The 15,450-nt window shown below is 46.5% G+C and overlaps 2 protein-coding genes across 2 annotated transcripts in view; one reads left to right on the top strand and one right to left on the bottom strand.

Moving 5' to 3' along the window:
• FOXM1 (forkhead box M1) overlaps nt 1-15,450 on the top strand; it is a 45,299-nt gene that overhangs the window by 14,441 nt on the left and 15,408 nt on the right. The window contains 2 exon segments of the mRNA XM_083179534.1: nt 1,353-2,009; nt 2,267-2,719. Coding sequence (XP_083035660.1) covers nt 1,353-2,009; nt 2,267-2,719 — 1,110 coding nt within the window.
• On the bottom strand, nt 5,996-8,188 carry LOC146073656 (E3 ubiquitin/ISG15 ligase TRIM25-like). The gene has a single exon (XM_083181017.1). The coding sequence runs from the start codon at nt 8,147-8,149 to the stop codon at nt 6,581-6,583; it is 1,569 nt and encodes a 522-aa protein (XP_083037143.1). The 5' UTR covers nt 8,150-8,188; the 3' UTR covers nt 5,996-6,580.

The raw sequence follows: 15,450 nt of genomic DNA, 5'->3' as shown, positions 1-15,450 counted from the left end.
TAGCAGAGACCACAGGGGCATATTATAAGATAAACCACGTAAGTGCTGTTACAGGACAAAGGATGCCTAATTTCATATTTTTTACCTGTATGGGGATGTGTAAAAAATCTCCCCGTGCGCATATGATTACAGGTAGTACATCCAATACATGAATGGCACCCATTTTTCCTACTCTGTACTCCTCTGGCTGCTAACATGTGCTCAGTGACATCTGTTTTGACCACCCAGTCTTTTATATTCTTTCCTCTCCTATAACATGGCATAACTCTGCTGTTCTTGAGGCTATTAAGTTTTTTCTCTTGTTGTATGATGGGCCAGAGTTCTCTAGTGCGATGTTCGATGGCGTTGTGTGCTGTGTTGAAGTTTTGCACCCATCTAACTACTCCCTGTTTGTTGTCTTTTAGTTTTGATTGCAGGGTGGTTTCTCTAGTGGTGTTCTCTACCCTCGCCCTTGCTTCTTTTATGATTTTGTTAGAATAACCTCTCACTCTAAATTTTTCCTCCATCATGTTAAGGTCAGAATTAAGCTCCCTCTCATCACTGGTGATCCTCTTTACTCTCAGGAGCTGAGAGTAAGGCAGGCTGTTGATGGTTGCTCTAGGATGACAACTGTCTGCCCTGAGCAACGTATTCCTGTCTGTTTCTTTAATAAATATTGATGTTTTAATTTTTTTGTCTAGTACAGAAATATTTACATCCAGGAATGTCACTGATTCGAGGCTGAGCGAATATGTGAACTTTGTGGTACTATCTCTCCCATTGATGTTTTCTACCAGTTCTACAAACTCATTATGACTGCCCCGCCAGAACAGGATGACGTCATCTATGTACCTTCTATAAAAGTACACCTTCTCTCTGACGTCCCTGGTGAAAAAGAATGTTTGCTCAGTGACATCCATGAATGCATTAGCATATGTCGGAGCGACATGAGATCCCATAGCTACTCCTGCCTTCTGCAGGTAGTAGCGGCCATTGAAATAAAAGTAGTTACGGTGCAACACAAGATATAACAGCTTCATAAAGAAATCCAAATCTGGTCCCACATAGTTTTCGTTGTCAGTCAACAGGGACCTGATGGCTGACATACCCTCCATATGTGGAATATTTGTGTACAGGCTGGAGATATCCAAAGTACACAACCATGTGCCCTCCGGCACCTCCCCCAAATCCTGGAGTAATAGTAACAATTGGGTTGTGTCCTTCAGATATGTCCCTCCAGCCTGTACACACGGCTGTAGGAAAAAATCACAATATTTGGAAACATTGTCAAATAATGAGTCCCTGGCGGAAATAAATGTTGGGTGAATAGTCGACACTGCAGATGAGTCTACACAACATGGATGAAAATCCAGGAATCAACTGGCTGGATCTACCGCCATGTGAGACACTGAGTCTCTCGGAGAGCGAGACAGAATCAGTGCTCTTTAAGGAAAAATTAGCTGAAAATGTGGGAGAAAGCAGCCCGGAGGAATTACAGAATTTATTGATAAAACTGAAGAAAAAAGAAGTGGACTTTCTGTTGCACGAGGTAACCTTATCCGAATACGTGCGGGAAAGAAAAATACCCCGGGGCTTCCGAGTTAAAAACTCGCCCACTATTGGACGCTATAATAAAGATTTTGTAAGGCGGTGGATAGCAGTATGCAACAAATGTTCATTGGACTTGATTACTCTTGTGATAGAGGAGTCCGCGAGAGAGTTAGCTGTGATGCGGACTAAAATTGGAGATGTGCAGAAAGTGCACCATACCTCTCTAACACAAGACGCAGGTGTACAGCTCCTGGAGAAAATTAACAAACAGGTCGCTGACTACAAAAAAGAACTGATCAGCTTCAAAAAACAAAAATTTGAAGCTGTAAACAAAGATTATGCTGAATTTAAAGTTTACCCGTGGCTGTCAGGCCAGTCCAACCCAAGACAATGGGGGGGCAAATATAAAAGGCGCAACCGTGATGACAACAGGGCCCGCTCCGGGATGGAGACCGAGACGTCCTCTGGAGAAGAAACCGGTAACAGCAGCAGTGCTGGAAGGGGAAGACAACTACCCCCTTTAGGGGTGAGAACCCGCACCGGCAGAGGAGCAGGGGCGGTCGGACGAGGAGAGGGGGCCAAAACAAGCGGCTCAACCGCAAAAGCGAAGAGGGGGCGCAAGTAAATGCGGTCTATAACCTTTCAAAAAGGACATTTACAACATCAGAACTGGCAGTCCTTAATAAAGGCTTAGGATATGTGCCGACTAATAACTTTGACGGCTTTAATTGGAAAGTTGACCAGTACCGTTTAAGCAGACAACTCAAATTAAAAGAATACTTTGAACAAAAACCAAAAGAATTACCCACAACCGTGGCGACAACAACCTTTAAAAGAAAGTCCAAGTTTGACCCTTTGAGTAAGAACACTTCCATTCTGAGCTTCATGAAAGCCCTGGATGTGCAGGTATCGGCAAGCCAAAAGAAGGCGGAGCCTCGTCATAATAACCTGACGCAAGAAGAATGGACGGCTCTACAGAATTTAAGCCGATACAAGGATATAGTCCTGAGGGCGGCAGACAAAGGGGGAGGGATTGTTGCCATGGATGTGGAGAAATATACTACAGAAATCTATAGACAACTGTCAGATGAAGAGGTCTATGAGAGACTAAACAAAGATCCCACTGACATGTTTAAGATTGAGGTTGATGCAGTCCTGGACAGTGCATGTAGCAAGGGAATCGTGGATGGTGATACTAAGATGTACCTCACTGTAGATTTTCCCAGGGTCCCCCTGCTATATAGTCTCCCCAAGATCCACAAAAGTCTTGTGGATCCGCCGGGGAGACCAATTATTTCCGCCAGGGACTCATTATTTGACAATGTTTCCAAATATTGTGATTTTTTCCTACAGCCGTGTGTACAGGCTGGAGGGACATATCTGAAGGACACAACCCAATTGTTACTATTACTCCAGGATTTGGGGGAGGTGCCGGAGGGCACATGGTTGTGTACTTTGGATATCTCCAGCCTGTACACAAATATTCCACATATGGAGGGTATGTCAGCCATCAGGTCCCTGTTGACTGACAACGAAAACTATGTGGGACCAGATTTGGATTTCTTTATGAAGCTGTTATATCTTGTGTTGCACCGTAACTACTTTTATTTCAATGGCCGCTACTACCTGCAGAAGGCAGGAGTAGCTATGGGATCTCATGTCGCTCCGACATATGCTAATGCATTCATGGATGTCACTGAGCAAACATTCTTTTTCACCAGGGACGTCAGAGAGAAGGTGTACTTTTATAGAAGGTACATAGATGACGTCATCCTGTTCTGGCGGGGCAGTCATAATGAGTTTGTAGAACTGGTAGAAAACATCAATGGGAGAGATAGTACCACAAAGTTCACATATTCGCTCAGCCTCGAATCAGTGACATTCCTGGATGTAAATATTTCTGTACTAGACAAAAAAATTAAAACATCAATATTTATTAAAGAAACAGACAGGAATACGTTGCTCAGGGCAGACAGTTGTCACCCTAGAGCAACCATCAACAGCCTGCCTTACTCTCAGCTCCTGAGAGTAAAGAGGATCACCAGTGATGAGAGGGAGCTTAATTCTGACCTTAACATGATGGAGGAAAAATTTAGAGTGAGAGGTTATTCTAACAAAATCATAAAAGAAGCAAGGGCGAGGGTAGAGAACACCACTAGAGAAACCACCCTGCAATCAAAACTAAAAGACAACAAACAGGGAGTAGTTAGATGGGTGCAAAACTTCAACACAGCACACAACGCCATCGAACATCGCACTAGAGAACTCTGGCCCATCATACAACAAGAGAAAAAACTTAATAGCCTCAAGAACAGCAGAGTTATGCCATGTTATAGGAGAGGAAAGAATATAAAAGACTGGGTGGTCAAAACAGATGTCACTGAGCACATGTTAGCAGCCAGAGGAGTACAGAGTAGGAAAAATGGGTGCCATTCATGTATTGGATGTACTACCTGTAATCATATGCGCACGGGGAGATTTTTTACACATCCCCATACAGGTAAAAAATATGAAATTAGGCATCCTTTGTCCTGTAACAGCACTTACGTGGTTTATCTTATAATATGCCCCTGTGGTCTCTGCTATGTGGGAAAGACCATGAGGACGGTCAAGGAGAGGATGGCACTGCATAGGATGGCAATACGGGCTGCACTGAGTGGTAAAACCTCGGAGCAGCCGGTTGCCAGACACTTTGCAGAGGCCAAACACTCCATGGCCACCTTTAAACACATGGTCATTGACCACATAGCAGATGACCACAGACGGGGTGACAGGAACAAAAAATTATTAAAATTAGAGTCCAAATGGATTTACCTGCTGGATACTGTGAGACCAAAGGGTCTGAACGAGCAGTTGAATCTAAATGTGTGTTTAGACTAAAGAGAACGAATATTGTGTACAGAAAAGTATCAGTCGACACGCTGCACAGTCGACTCTCTTTCACCAAGAGAACACACGCAAAAGACGTGTACTTTTGTATATCTAGATACAGTGTTGTTTTTAATAACTTTTGATACAGTTTATTAATCACTTCAGAGGTGTATTATTCTTTTGCAACTATGTTTTGTTTCATTTTTCTCTGTAATTGCAGCTGATGCCAGGTCACCATAGCAACCCTGAACAGCGTCCTCCGGAGGGTGAGAGCTTCCGGATCCTGGACAAGAAGTGCGTGGATGACCGGCGTTTGCCGCGAGGAGGAGACCAGGGGATATAAGGTCAGTTCATTTCTATGTTTAATGTCTGTACGCTGCCTGATGAAGAACTAATTAAAAGTTCGAAACGTCGCAATCAAGTTGGTGTGACATTGTATCATTTACCATCAAAGACCGTGGAAGTGCCAGTCTAAGGAGGAGTTGTGTTATATATATATGACACTTGCATGTGGGCCTCCGGCACGTGTACAGATGACCCAGTGCCTACAAGTTGTGGTACATAGGACATTAATTTCCCCAGGGCCACAGATTATATACAGTTGTTGATAAATCTGATTCTGGTTCATGCTACAGATCCAAATGCCAGAACCTGTTTTAAAGATGTTATTGGGATTTATTAATACTTTGTTTAATATAATACTCGTTATGAACACCTATGTGATTTATGTGTGAACTATACAAACTGGGATTTGGGTCATAACACGCAATTATCCCCCTGCTAATCTTTTATTTATCGTAACTTTCTGTGCGATGTATCGGAGGGTCTAAATCCGAGTACACATTATGCAATCTCGTTCAGTAACGATATCGCTAACGATGTTCCCTTGCGCTGCCTGTCCTCCCTGGCAAACGATATAGTGCATACACGCTGGCCCTTATTCTGGTCCCTACGCAGCAGGGCTGCGTTCCCACGGGGACCGATGTTTTGTACTGCGCGTGTGCATGCACCCGCAGTGAACAGACTGTTCGTCGAGTGCACGCTCCCAGGACAGCGGCGGCCTCATTAGCATATGGGAACGCCCAGTGTTTCATGGGAGTTCCGATGAGAACGCTGGGCATTCTCATGCTAATCACCGGATGTCAGCGGCCCGCCCATTTCCTTCCCAGCACGCACGCATATGGAAGTGACTTGAGAGTCGGTGACCATCGAAAGATGTGGGAGGTTCCCCCCTGGCCTGGGAATGGATGTTACTGTGAGCGAGTCGCCCCTGCGAATGGGTGGCGCCAGCCTTGCGAATGAGCCAGAATAACCCCCACTGACCGATAATGTTATGATATCGTTCAGCGACCACATCCAGGACAACAATGAAGTCAGGATTGAGCTGCATGTACAGATGACGGAGGGGGTCATCAATGTCCTGCAGGAGCGTTCATCTATAACTATATAGTGCGCACCCATTAGTCGATATGCGCGATAATATCCATATCGTTATCAGTCAGCGCAATGCAGATTTAAATTAACAGGTGGTGCAAAAGATAAAACAGGCATCCCATTGGCGAACACAAGGCTGAGAGAATGGCGAACGTTTGGCAATATATATTTTATTTAAGAAAAATCCCATTTCAAATCTTTTAACACCAAAAGAACAAATAATTTTATTTCTATAGCGCTCTTTCCCCAGGAGGACGCCAGGGGCATTTTGAATGCAGGAAAATGTTAAATGGATCTTCTAAACGTACTATTACATAGACTAGCATGGCTTCCAGAGCTGAAGGAACAGCCAGAAGGTGAGGTACCTCCACCCAGACGGTGCCCGGCCAGTACTGTACATACATGTAAGAGAACCAGATTATGACAATGTTATTTTTGTTTTATATATGAAACTGGCAGCCACCATGACGGGTGCAATATCAGAGAGATCCAGCTACATGGAAGGGACTAATAAAGATGTGTAATCCCACCATCAACAGTTAGCTTCCCTGATTTATGGACACCGCAGGAGCATATGAGGGGGTCAGCGGGACAAATATTGTTGTCAGAATCAGGCCCAGTGATCAGAGATGAAGAAACATGTTTATAATGAAACCAAAAAATCCAGACTGGACATTAGGGATAACTATCGATGGTTACTCACCATCACTGGTCTGACAACACGATCTCTAAGGATTATTTCTCCTTATTCCCCCCCGCATATAGTTATACACCCGACCTCTACACATAATGCAGCATGGAGGGGCTCAGTGAGGGCGGCATTAAAGGTGTGTAAGTGTCTGATGGGGTCACACACAGAATAAAAGGAGATCTGTCCTGCCTCATAATCCAGGTATATCCTCACTCTGCCACAGGTGATATTACCAGGTAACCGGATCTCTCTACTGTCATGTGTCACTGAGCAGTGATAATTATACCAAAGCAGACACCAGGACTTGTTATTATGACCAATGAGTGACTGACGTCCTGTCCTGTCTATACTGGGATAACACATCCCCACCCTCCAGTCCTCTGACTTACTGACATCCACCTCCCAGTAATGTCGCCCTGAGAAGAATCTCCTGGTGCTTATTACCTGAGGATACTGAAATCTCTCTGGTGTTACTGGGTGATTCTGCTTTGTACCTGACCTGGATGCAGATTTCCTGTCATCAGATATCTGTATATCATTAGCAGCTGTGGTTACATCCAGTAATAGGTCTGTAGCTTCCTGCACATAGATCCCTGTATTTATCCCTGTTATTATATCAGATAATGTGTGTAATGTCCCTGAGATGAAACTCACGTCTAGATCTCCTACACCATGGACTTGTTTATAATGTCTCTTTCTTTCTTTAAAATCACACAAGTCCCCTGTGTCCGGTTCCTGTAGGACAATCACTGGGTCAGACATGTTACACAGCTCCTCAATGTGACGCATCTTCCCGGACAGCTCGTCCTTCTTTATTTCCAGCTGCTGGATCAGATCAGAGATAGGGAGTGAAACGCGCTGTTCCTGCCTGGAGATCTCACTCAGGACTCTCTTCTCCAGGTCTTCCAGCTGTCTCCTGATGTCTCTAAACAGGACAGTGACTGTCTCTGTTACAGCCGCTGCTTTTCCCTGATCTTCTCTCCTGCGCTCCTGCAGTCTATGGACTCTGTTCTCAGTCTCCTCTCTCTTTGTGGTCAGTTTCTGCAGAATAAGTTCTAGTTTTTCCTTCTTCTTTTCAGAGGCCTCACCCAGAGACTCCACATGGTGCTTTTGATGGGATCCAGATCCAGTCATGCAGTCTTTACAGATACAGGCCGCATCCTCAGTGCAGTAATACTCCAGGACCTTCTTATGGATGGAGCATTTCCTGTTCCCCAGGGCAGTGGTGGGGTCACATAAGATGTGTTTTGCTGTCTTGCTGTGTACTCTCAGGTGTTTATCACACAGAGAAGCCTCACAATGCAGACAGGACTTAGCAGCAGGTACAGGAGAGTCCACACAGTAAGTGCAGCAGATCCCAGTCTCCTCCTGATCTGGGTGAGTAGACCGGAAACTCTCCACTATGTTACACAGTGCTATGCTCCGTATCAGTGCAGGACGCTCCTGACACTCTGCTCTGCACTCAGGACAGCTATAAACTCCAGCCTCCTCCTGTGTATCCAGCTCACGATCAATACAGACCCGGCAGAAGTTGTGGCCACATCTCAGGGTTACAGGATCTGTATAAATGCTCAGGCAGATGGAACAGTCCAGCTCCTGTCTCAGATCAGCAGCAGACGCCATCGCTGCAGCAGGAGACGGAAATGAAAGTACATTTTTTACTCTCAGACACCAGTGGGTGTGTTCCACATTCTGCGCACAGGGGAAGGGGAGCTGTCACTCAGACCAGTGGGTGTGTTCCACATTCTGCACACAGGGGGAGGGGAGCTGTCACTCAGACACCAGTGGGTGTGTTCCACGTTCTGCTCACTTCGGGAGGGGGAGCTGGGACTCTGGTTATAGCTACAGACTCAGTTACACAGAGAGACACAGATAATACATAAAGGGACAGAGAATATACATATTTTGGAAACAGGAAAGATTAGTTATTAATAGTTTAATGAAAAATACATAGTTTCAGTTTGTTGCAATTGTAGTATTAGAATATTGCTGGTCAGATAGTCAGCCGGCTGGAGTTGGTTACGGTAAAGGAGATAGACAATGTCTAGGTCAACCACTAATGGTCGATGCTGACTAGGTTGACACCTTGAAATTGTTGACATACTACAGGTCGATATTGACAGGAGGTTGACACAATCTTAAGGTTAACATGGGCATGGTCGACACCCACAAGGTTGACTTGCGGTTTTCACATTTTTTAATGTCTATGTCGACATGCGCCCGGCACACTATTATATTCTCAATTTATGCCCACTCGCATAGTAAAGTGTGAACCAAGTTGGTCTATACCCAAAAATGAGAAAACCGTATGTAAACCTTGTGGGTGTCGACCATGACCATGTAAACATTTTGTCAGTGCTGACCTATGGTATGTCGACCATTTCAAGGTGTCGACCTAGTCACCGTCTACCCAGGGACCCCATACCCTGCACTTGCTGTAAATGGAGAAAGTATCAGAATTCCATAATACTGCACAGAATGTATTAGTAGCTGCTATTCCCAGATCGCTGTGTGACCGCGTCCGTACTTATCGCCGATGTCTATAACTCTATACCAGGCTTGCCTACCCTCCCACATCCAGCAGGAGCCTCCCGCTGCCCCGCAAACCCCATCAGTCCTCCCGGGGGATGGGACCCCTCCATTAAAACACAGACTGTGCATCCGGTCATGGTGGAGGCAGAGCCGCTTGGAAGATGTCACAGCCGAAGATGTGGGTAGCGGTGGCTGAGATGAAGTGCGCGCTGACAGAAAGTCGGGAGAAGCAGCAGCACAGCCAGGGTTCTCCTTAGGGATGGCCATCGGCACATCCCCCATCGATGGTTGCCATTGATAGCTTCTAGAGCAGGAACCATCGATGGCTATAAACCATTCTATCTCACACCATCGATGGTTCCTGCCATCGCTTAGCTGCGGGAAGGGTAGCTGCGGGCAGCCTGCTCGGCCGGGATCCGTGCGCATGCGCAGAAGAAACTTTAGCCATCAATCCAGTTTAAGTTTCTTTTGCGCATGCGCGCACCTTCCGGCGGGGCGGGCCGCCTGCAGCAATGCCGCTGGACGCAATGACACTGCGCACGCTGTGCGCATGCGCCCACAACTTTTACCATCGGAAGCCATCCATCGATGGCATAAAACTATTCGACCATCCACTATCAATGCCCAAAACATCGAGCACTAGGTCCCAACCATCGATGTTTTGGGAACATCGATAGTCGATGGCCATCCCTAGTTCTCCTTCCCCGAGCATAGCCCCTCCCACCACACTAACATCGTGCATCAGGCTGCATCTCCTGCTCCTTCTCTTCTCAATGCCATGAGCTGCTTGAATCCTGCTTCTTCTCCAGCACACTGTCAGGTTCATGCCCCTCTCAGGAAGGGGCAACATATTCAGCTGAGTGCTGTGTATAATGGGGTGTGGGGGCTGGATGTATATTGTACTGGGGGGTGGGGGCTGGATGTACATTGTACTGGGGGGGTGGGGGCTGAATGTACATTGTACTGGGGGGGTGGGGGCTGAATGTACATTGTACTGGGGGGGTGGGGCTGAATGTACATTGTACTGGGGGGTGTGGGGGCTGGATGTACATTGTACTGGGGGGTGTGGGGGCTGGATGTACATTGTACTGGGGGAGTGGGGGCTGAATGTACATTGTACTGGGGGGGTGGGGGCTGAATGTACATTGTACTGGGGGGGGTGGGGGCTGAATGTACATTGTACTGGGGGGGTGGGGGCTGAATGTACATTGTACTGGGGGGTGGGGGCTGGATGTACATTGTACTGAGGGGGTGGGGGCTGGATGTATATTGTACTGGGGGGTGGGGGCTGAATGTACATTGTACTGGGGGGGTGGGGGCTGGATGTACATTGTACTGAGGGGGTGGGGGCTGGATGTACATTGTACTGGGGGGTGTGGGGGCTGGATGTACATTGTACTGGGGGGGTGGGGGCTGGATGTATATTGTACTGGGGGTGGGGGCTGAATGTACATTGTACTGGTGGGTGTGGGGACTGAATGTACATTGTACTGGGGGGTGTGGGGGCTGGATGTACATTGTACTGGGGGGGGGGTGTGGGGGCTAGATGTACATTGTACTGGGGGGTGTGGGGACTGAATGTACATTGTACTGGGAGAGTGGGGGCTGAATGTACATTGTACTGGGGGGTGGGGGCTGAATGTACATTGCACTGGTGGGTGGGGGCTGAATGTACATTGCACTGGGGGTGTGTTTATAATGGGTAGTGGGGGCTGTGTATAATGAAGAGTGGGGCTGTGTGTATAATGGGGAGTGGGGGCTGAATGTACATTGTACTGGGGGTGTGGGGGCTAGATGTACATTGTACTGGGGGTGTGGGGGCTAGATGTACATTGTACTGGGGGGGGGGCTAGATGTACATTGTACTGGGGGTGTGGAAGCTGAATGTACATTGTAATGGGGGTGTGGGGTCTGTATATAATGGGGAGTGGAGGCTGAATGTACATTGTACTGGGGAAGTGGGAGCTAGGTGTACATTGTACTGGGGGTGTAGGTGCTGTGTATAACGGGGAGTGTGGTCTGGGGGTGTGGGGGCTAGATGTACATTGTACATTGTACTGGGGGTGTGGGGGCTGAATATACATTGTACTGGGGGTGTGGGAGCTGTATGTACATTGTTCTGGGGGAGTGGGGGCTAGATGTACATTGTACTGGGGGTGTGGGGGCTGAATATACATTGTACTGGGGGTGTGGGAGCTGTATGTACATTGTGCTGGGGGAGTGGGGGCTAGCTGTACATTGTACTGGGGGTGTGGGGGCTAGATGTACATTGTACTGGGGGTGTGGGGGCTGTGTATAATGGAGAGTGGAGGCTGAATGTACATTGTACTGGGGAAGTGGGAGCTAGATGTACATTGTACTGGGGGTGTAGGTGCTGTGTATAACGGGGAGTGTGGTCTGGGGGTGTGGGGGCTAGATGTACATTGTACTGGGGGTGTGGGGGCTAGATGTACATTGTACTGGGGGTGTGGGGGCTAGATGTACATTGTACTGGGGGTGTGGGGGCTAGATGTACATTGTACTGGGGGAGTGGGGGCTAGATGTACATTGTACTGGGGTGTATGGGGGCTAGATGTACATTGTACTGGGGGGTGGGGGCTGAATGTACATTGTACTGGGGGTGTGGGGGCTAGATGTACATTGTACTGGGGTGTGTGGGGGCTAGATGTACATTGTACTGGGGGGTGGGGGCTGAATGTACATTGTACTGGGGGTGTGGGGGCTAGATGTACATTGTACTGGGGGTTAGATGTACATTGTACTGGGGGAGTGGGGGCTGAATGTACATTGTACTGGGGGGGTGGGTGCTAGATGTACATTGAACTGGGGGAGTGGGGGCTGAATGCACATTGTACTGGGGGTGTGGAGGCTAGATGTACATTGTACTGGGGGTGTGAGAGCTGTATGTGCATTGTACTGGGGGAGTGGGGGCTGAATGTACGTTCTATTGGGGGAGTGGGGTCAAGCCCCCTGCACGCTGCTGCATATGGCTGCCAGGGTGATTATTACGCTGACACTTTTAAACCCACATGTATGTGAGCATTGTTACACTAGTAAAGTACTGTTTATTTTACGCTCCCTGTGCCCTTTTTTCCTGCACGTACTCTGTCTATGGGCACAGGTGAGCCCTAATTCGGAGAATCCACTGATTGACAGTGGACTCTTGCACATATATTTGGACATCTTGTGTGTGTGTGTATATATATATATATATATATATATAGAGAGAGAGAAAAACAGAATATCCAAAGGATATAAATGGCAGCACTCCTGGTAATACTTGTAAAAAAGGGTTTTTATTTCACATGTCACCTGACATGAAGTTTAGCATATAATGCTGGGGTACATCTGCAACTGATGGAATAAGCAGGTACAATAAGACATGGGTCTCAATTCAATGAATGGAACATATTCACCATTATGGCAGTCAACGGAGCCCGTTTCGGCTTATCCAGCCTTCATCCTGGACTGACCCCAGGATGAAGGCTGGATAAGCCGAAACGGGCTCCGTTGACTGCCATAATGGTGAATATGTTCCATTCATTGAATTGAGACCCATGTCTTATTGTACCTGCTTATTCCATCAGTTGCAGATGTACCCCAGCATTATATGCTAAACTTCATGTCAGGTGACATGTGAAATAAAAACCCTTTTTTACAAGTATTACCAGGAGTGCTGCCATTTATATCCTTTGGATATTCTGTTTTTCTACAAATACTTCAGGCTGATTTGCAACCACTATAACACCAAATGTAATGAGTGCTTGCTCCCCCAAGGTTTCTCTATATATATATATATATATATATATATATATATATAAAAATGTAGGAGATGGAGTCACTCACCAGTCTTATGGCGTTGATCACATATTTTAATCAGGCAGCATGGCTAGATATACAGTCCATCAATGTTTCGGTCCACCTCTGGGACCTTTGTCAAGATCTTGACTATACATACATACATACATATACACACACTGTATTCTGTGCAGCAGAATGTGTGTATTTATTATATATTATTATACGTACACCCCCCCCGCCCCCCTTCTTTCTGTTCCACCACCAGCCATACCCCTGATGAAGGCAAGAATGGAGTGGTGCGCTCCTGAGGAAGCCGGACTCACATTATCCGGGGAAACGCGTTGAGCTGATCTAATCGCTTTGGACCTCCATCCATCCATCCAGTGTGACCTGTCCGTTCTCCCACCGACGTTCACCACTCCTGTATTACCTGGACTCCAAAATTCTGGGATATCTGCACTATTCCTAATTTCCAGCAAAAGGAGACAATGCGCCGAATCGGGAGGCGTGAGCTCTTGAAATTATAGGGCAACTAAGGACAACTGGTGTCACCACTCTCTGGACATATTCATTTCCAGGCGATTACAATGGATGGTAATATCTAACAATATTCTTTCAATTCTAATCCATAACATGGAGATCTCAATCTAAATAATACATATATCCCTGAGATATCCCAATATATTGCTCAATTTTTCATATATTATTTTTATGTACTTTTTTATATTATGTGATAGATGTACATCAATTGTGATATTAAATATTAACCCTTTGAGAACAGTTTTGTTTATATTATTGTAACAGCTAGTGCTGGCACATTCTGTTTTATACCCCTGATGAAGTCGTTTGCTGAAACGCTTTGGGTTTTTTGAATAAACAGCTTTACTGCAACATTGGATACTGCATTTTATGTAGGGTTGCCAATCCCGGAGCATTTTTTCAATCCCGGAATTTGGGATTGAAAAATGCCTAATCCCCGGATTCCTGGGATTGGCTTCCCTAATTAAAAAACCCACCCCGGCCGCCCTGCATATTTAATTACATGTGCGGTGCGGCCGGGAGGGTGGTCGGTGAAGCTGGGAGGGTGGGCGGGTGATTACTGATGCCGGGAGGCGGGCACTTCACGCCGCGAGCCGGCAGCAGGAGCCGGACAGGGAGGTGGTTGGGCGGCCGGGCAGGCAGGCGGGCGATTACATCATCATGCTGCGCGCCCAGGATGGGGCTGTGCAGCTGCTTGGCCTGCGCAGCGTGACCTCTGGCCTCGTCATGCTGCGCAGAGCCACAATGCCGGGGAAGGGAAAAGCCGGGCAGCATCTGAGCACACGCTCAGACGCTGCAGTCATTAGACTGCACATGCGCAGTCTAATCCAGAAATACCGGGATTGGAAACTCCAATCCCGGGATCCAAATCCCAGAGTTTTAGCGGCCAAATCCCAGGATCGCGCCGATCCCGATCCTGGGATTGGCCACCCTAGTCTTATGTGATCAGATGCTGAGATTGGACATTTGAAGGAAATACTATCATTGATCTGTTTTATTGTGACATAATAGTGTAATTTTTACTTTTTAGGTTTAGTTTTTAATTTTGGCATCTAGCGCACTCTATAATCTCTCTCTCTCTATTTATATACATACAAAAAGAGATGGGATTATTCAGCGCCAAGATAAGTGAAACAGTGGGACAAAGGGTGGATATATCTATCAAAATAAAAATAAAAGAAACACCCCCTAAATTTTTGGGGCGTCAGCACGAGTCCAATTAGATGGTGGACCATCTAAGCACTGTGCACCGAATGGTTAATGATATATTGGAACTCGGCAATGTGGTTTTAAGTTTATAAGTAATAGGACTATAAGTATAAAGTTATAAATAAGGTAAGAAAATGTATTTCATCCAATGAGGGGGGTGAGAAAGAGTGATGAATAAATATTTTCTAAAAAGTCACAATAAACGTATCAGAACAAATTTCATACATGGGATAAAAAGGTTAGAAAAGAGAACGCTTAGCTTTTCAGTAGGGAGTGAGGTAGGTCTCAGAAGCTGCCCAACATGTTTCGTCACATGTGACTTCCTCAGGGGGTGGGGAAAAACTGGCAAGAACTCCTATTTAACAGGAAGGCAGACTTACCTCACTTCCTGTTGTTTGATCAATTACTACTTGTATACACATGTAAATGAAAGAGCGGGCAGGATCCCTTTAAAAACAGAATGGGAAGTTTGTACTAAAGTAGAACCATTATTGAAGTCTATAGCAGAATAGAAATACAAAAACATTGCCGAAATTTCATAATTGATGTTGAAGATGCGGGGTGGTGGGGAGCGACGTCACTTCCGCCATCTTCCTTGTCCATGCGTGCGTGGCGTCTTCACTCGGAAAGGCTCAGTCCATGCATTTGTATTGCGATGTTTACAGTCATCCATAGAGGGAGGCTAGGGGATAGACTCCTTCCGGTTTTTACTTGGAATGCATCCTTGAACCTATCCAAACTACAGCCATACCACACTGTGCGGTCTGCAGAGAGGGGGACAAACTACAGAGGGAAGAGTTATGGGGGCGACAAACCAAAGGGGGAACCAACAGGCTGCCTAA

Source organism: Crinia signifera, chromosome 4, assembly GCF_055691185.1.
Source record: "Crinia signifera chromosome 4, ASM5569118v1, whole genome shotgun sequence".
NCBI lineage: Eukaryota > Metazoa > Chordata > Amphibia > Anura > Myobatrachidae > Crinia > Crinia signifera.
The sequence above is the reverse complement of the archived record's forward strand: the minus strand, read 5'-3'. Positions and strand labels throughout refer to the sequence as shown.

Bases quoted from the DNA above. Each gene is read 5' to 3' on its own strand.
- LOC146073656 (XM_083181017.1), bottom strand. From the start codon at position 8,149: ATGGCGTCTGCTGCTGATCTGAGACAGGAGCTGGACTGTTCCATCTGC.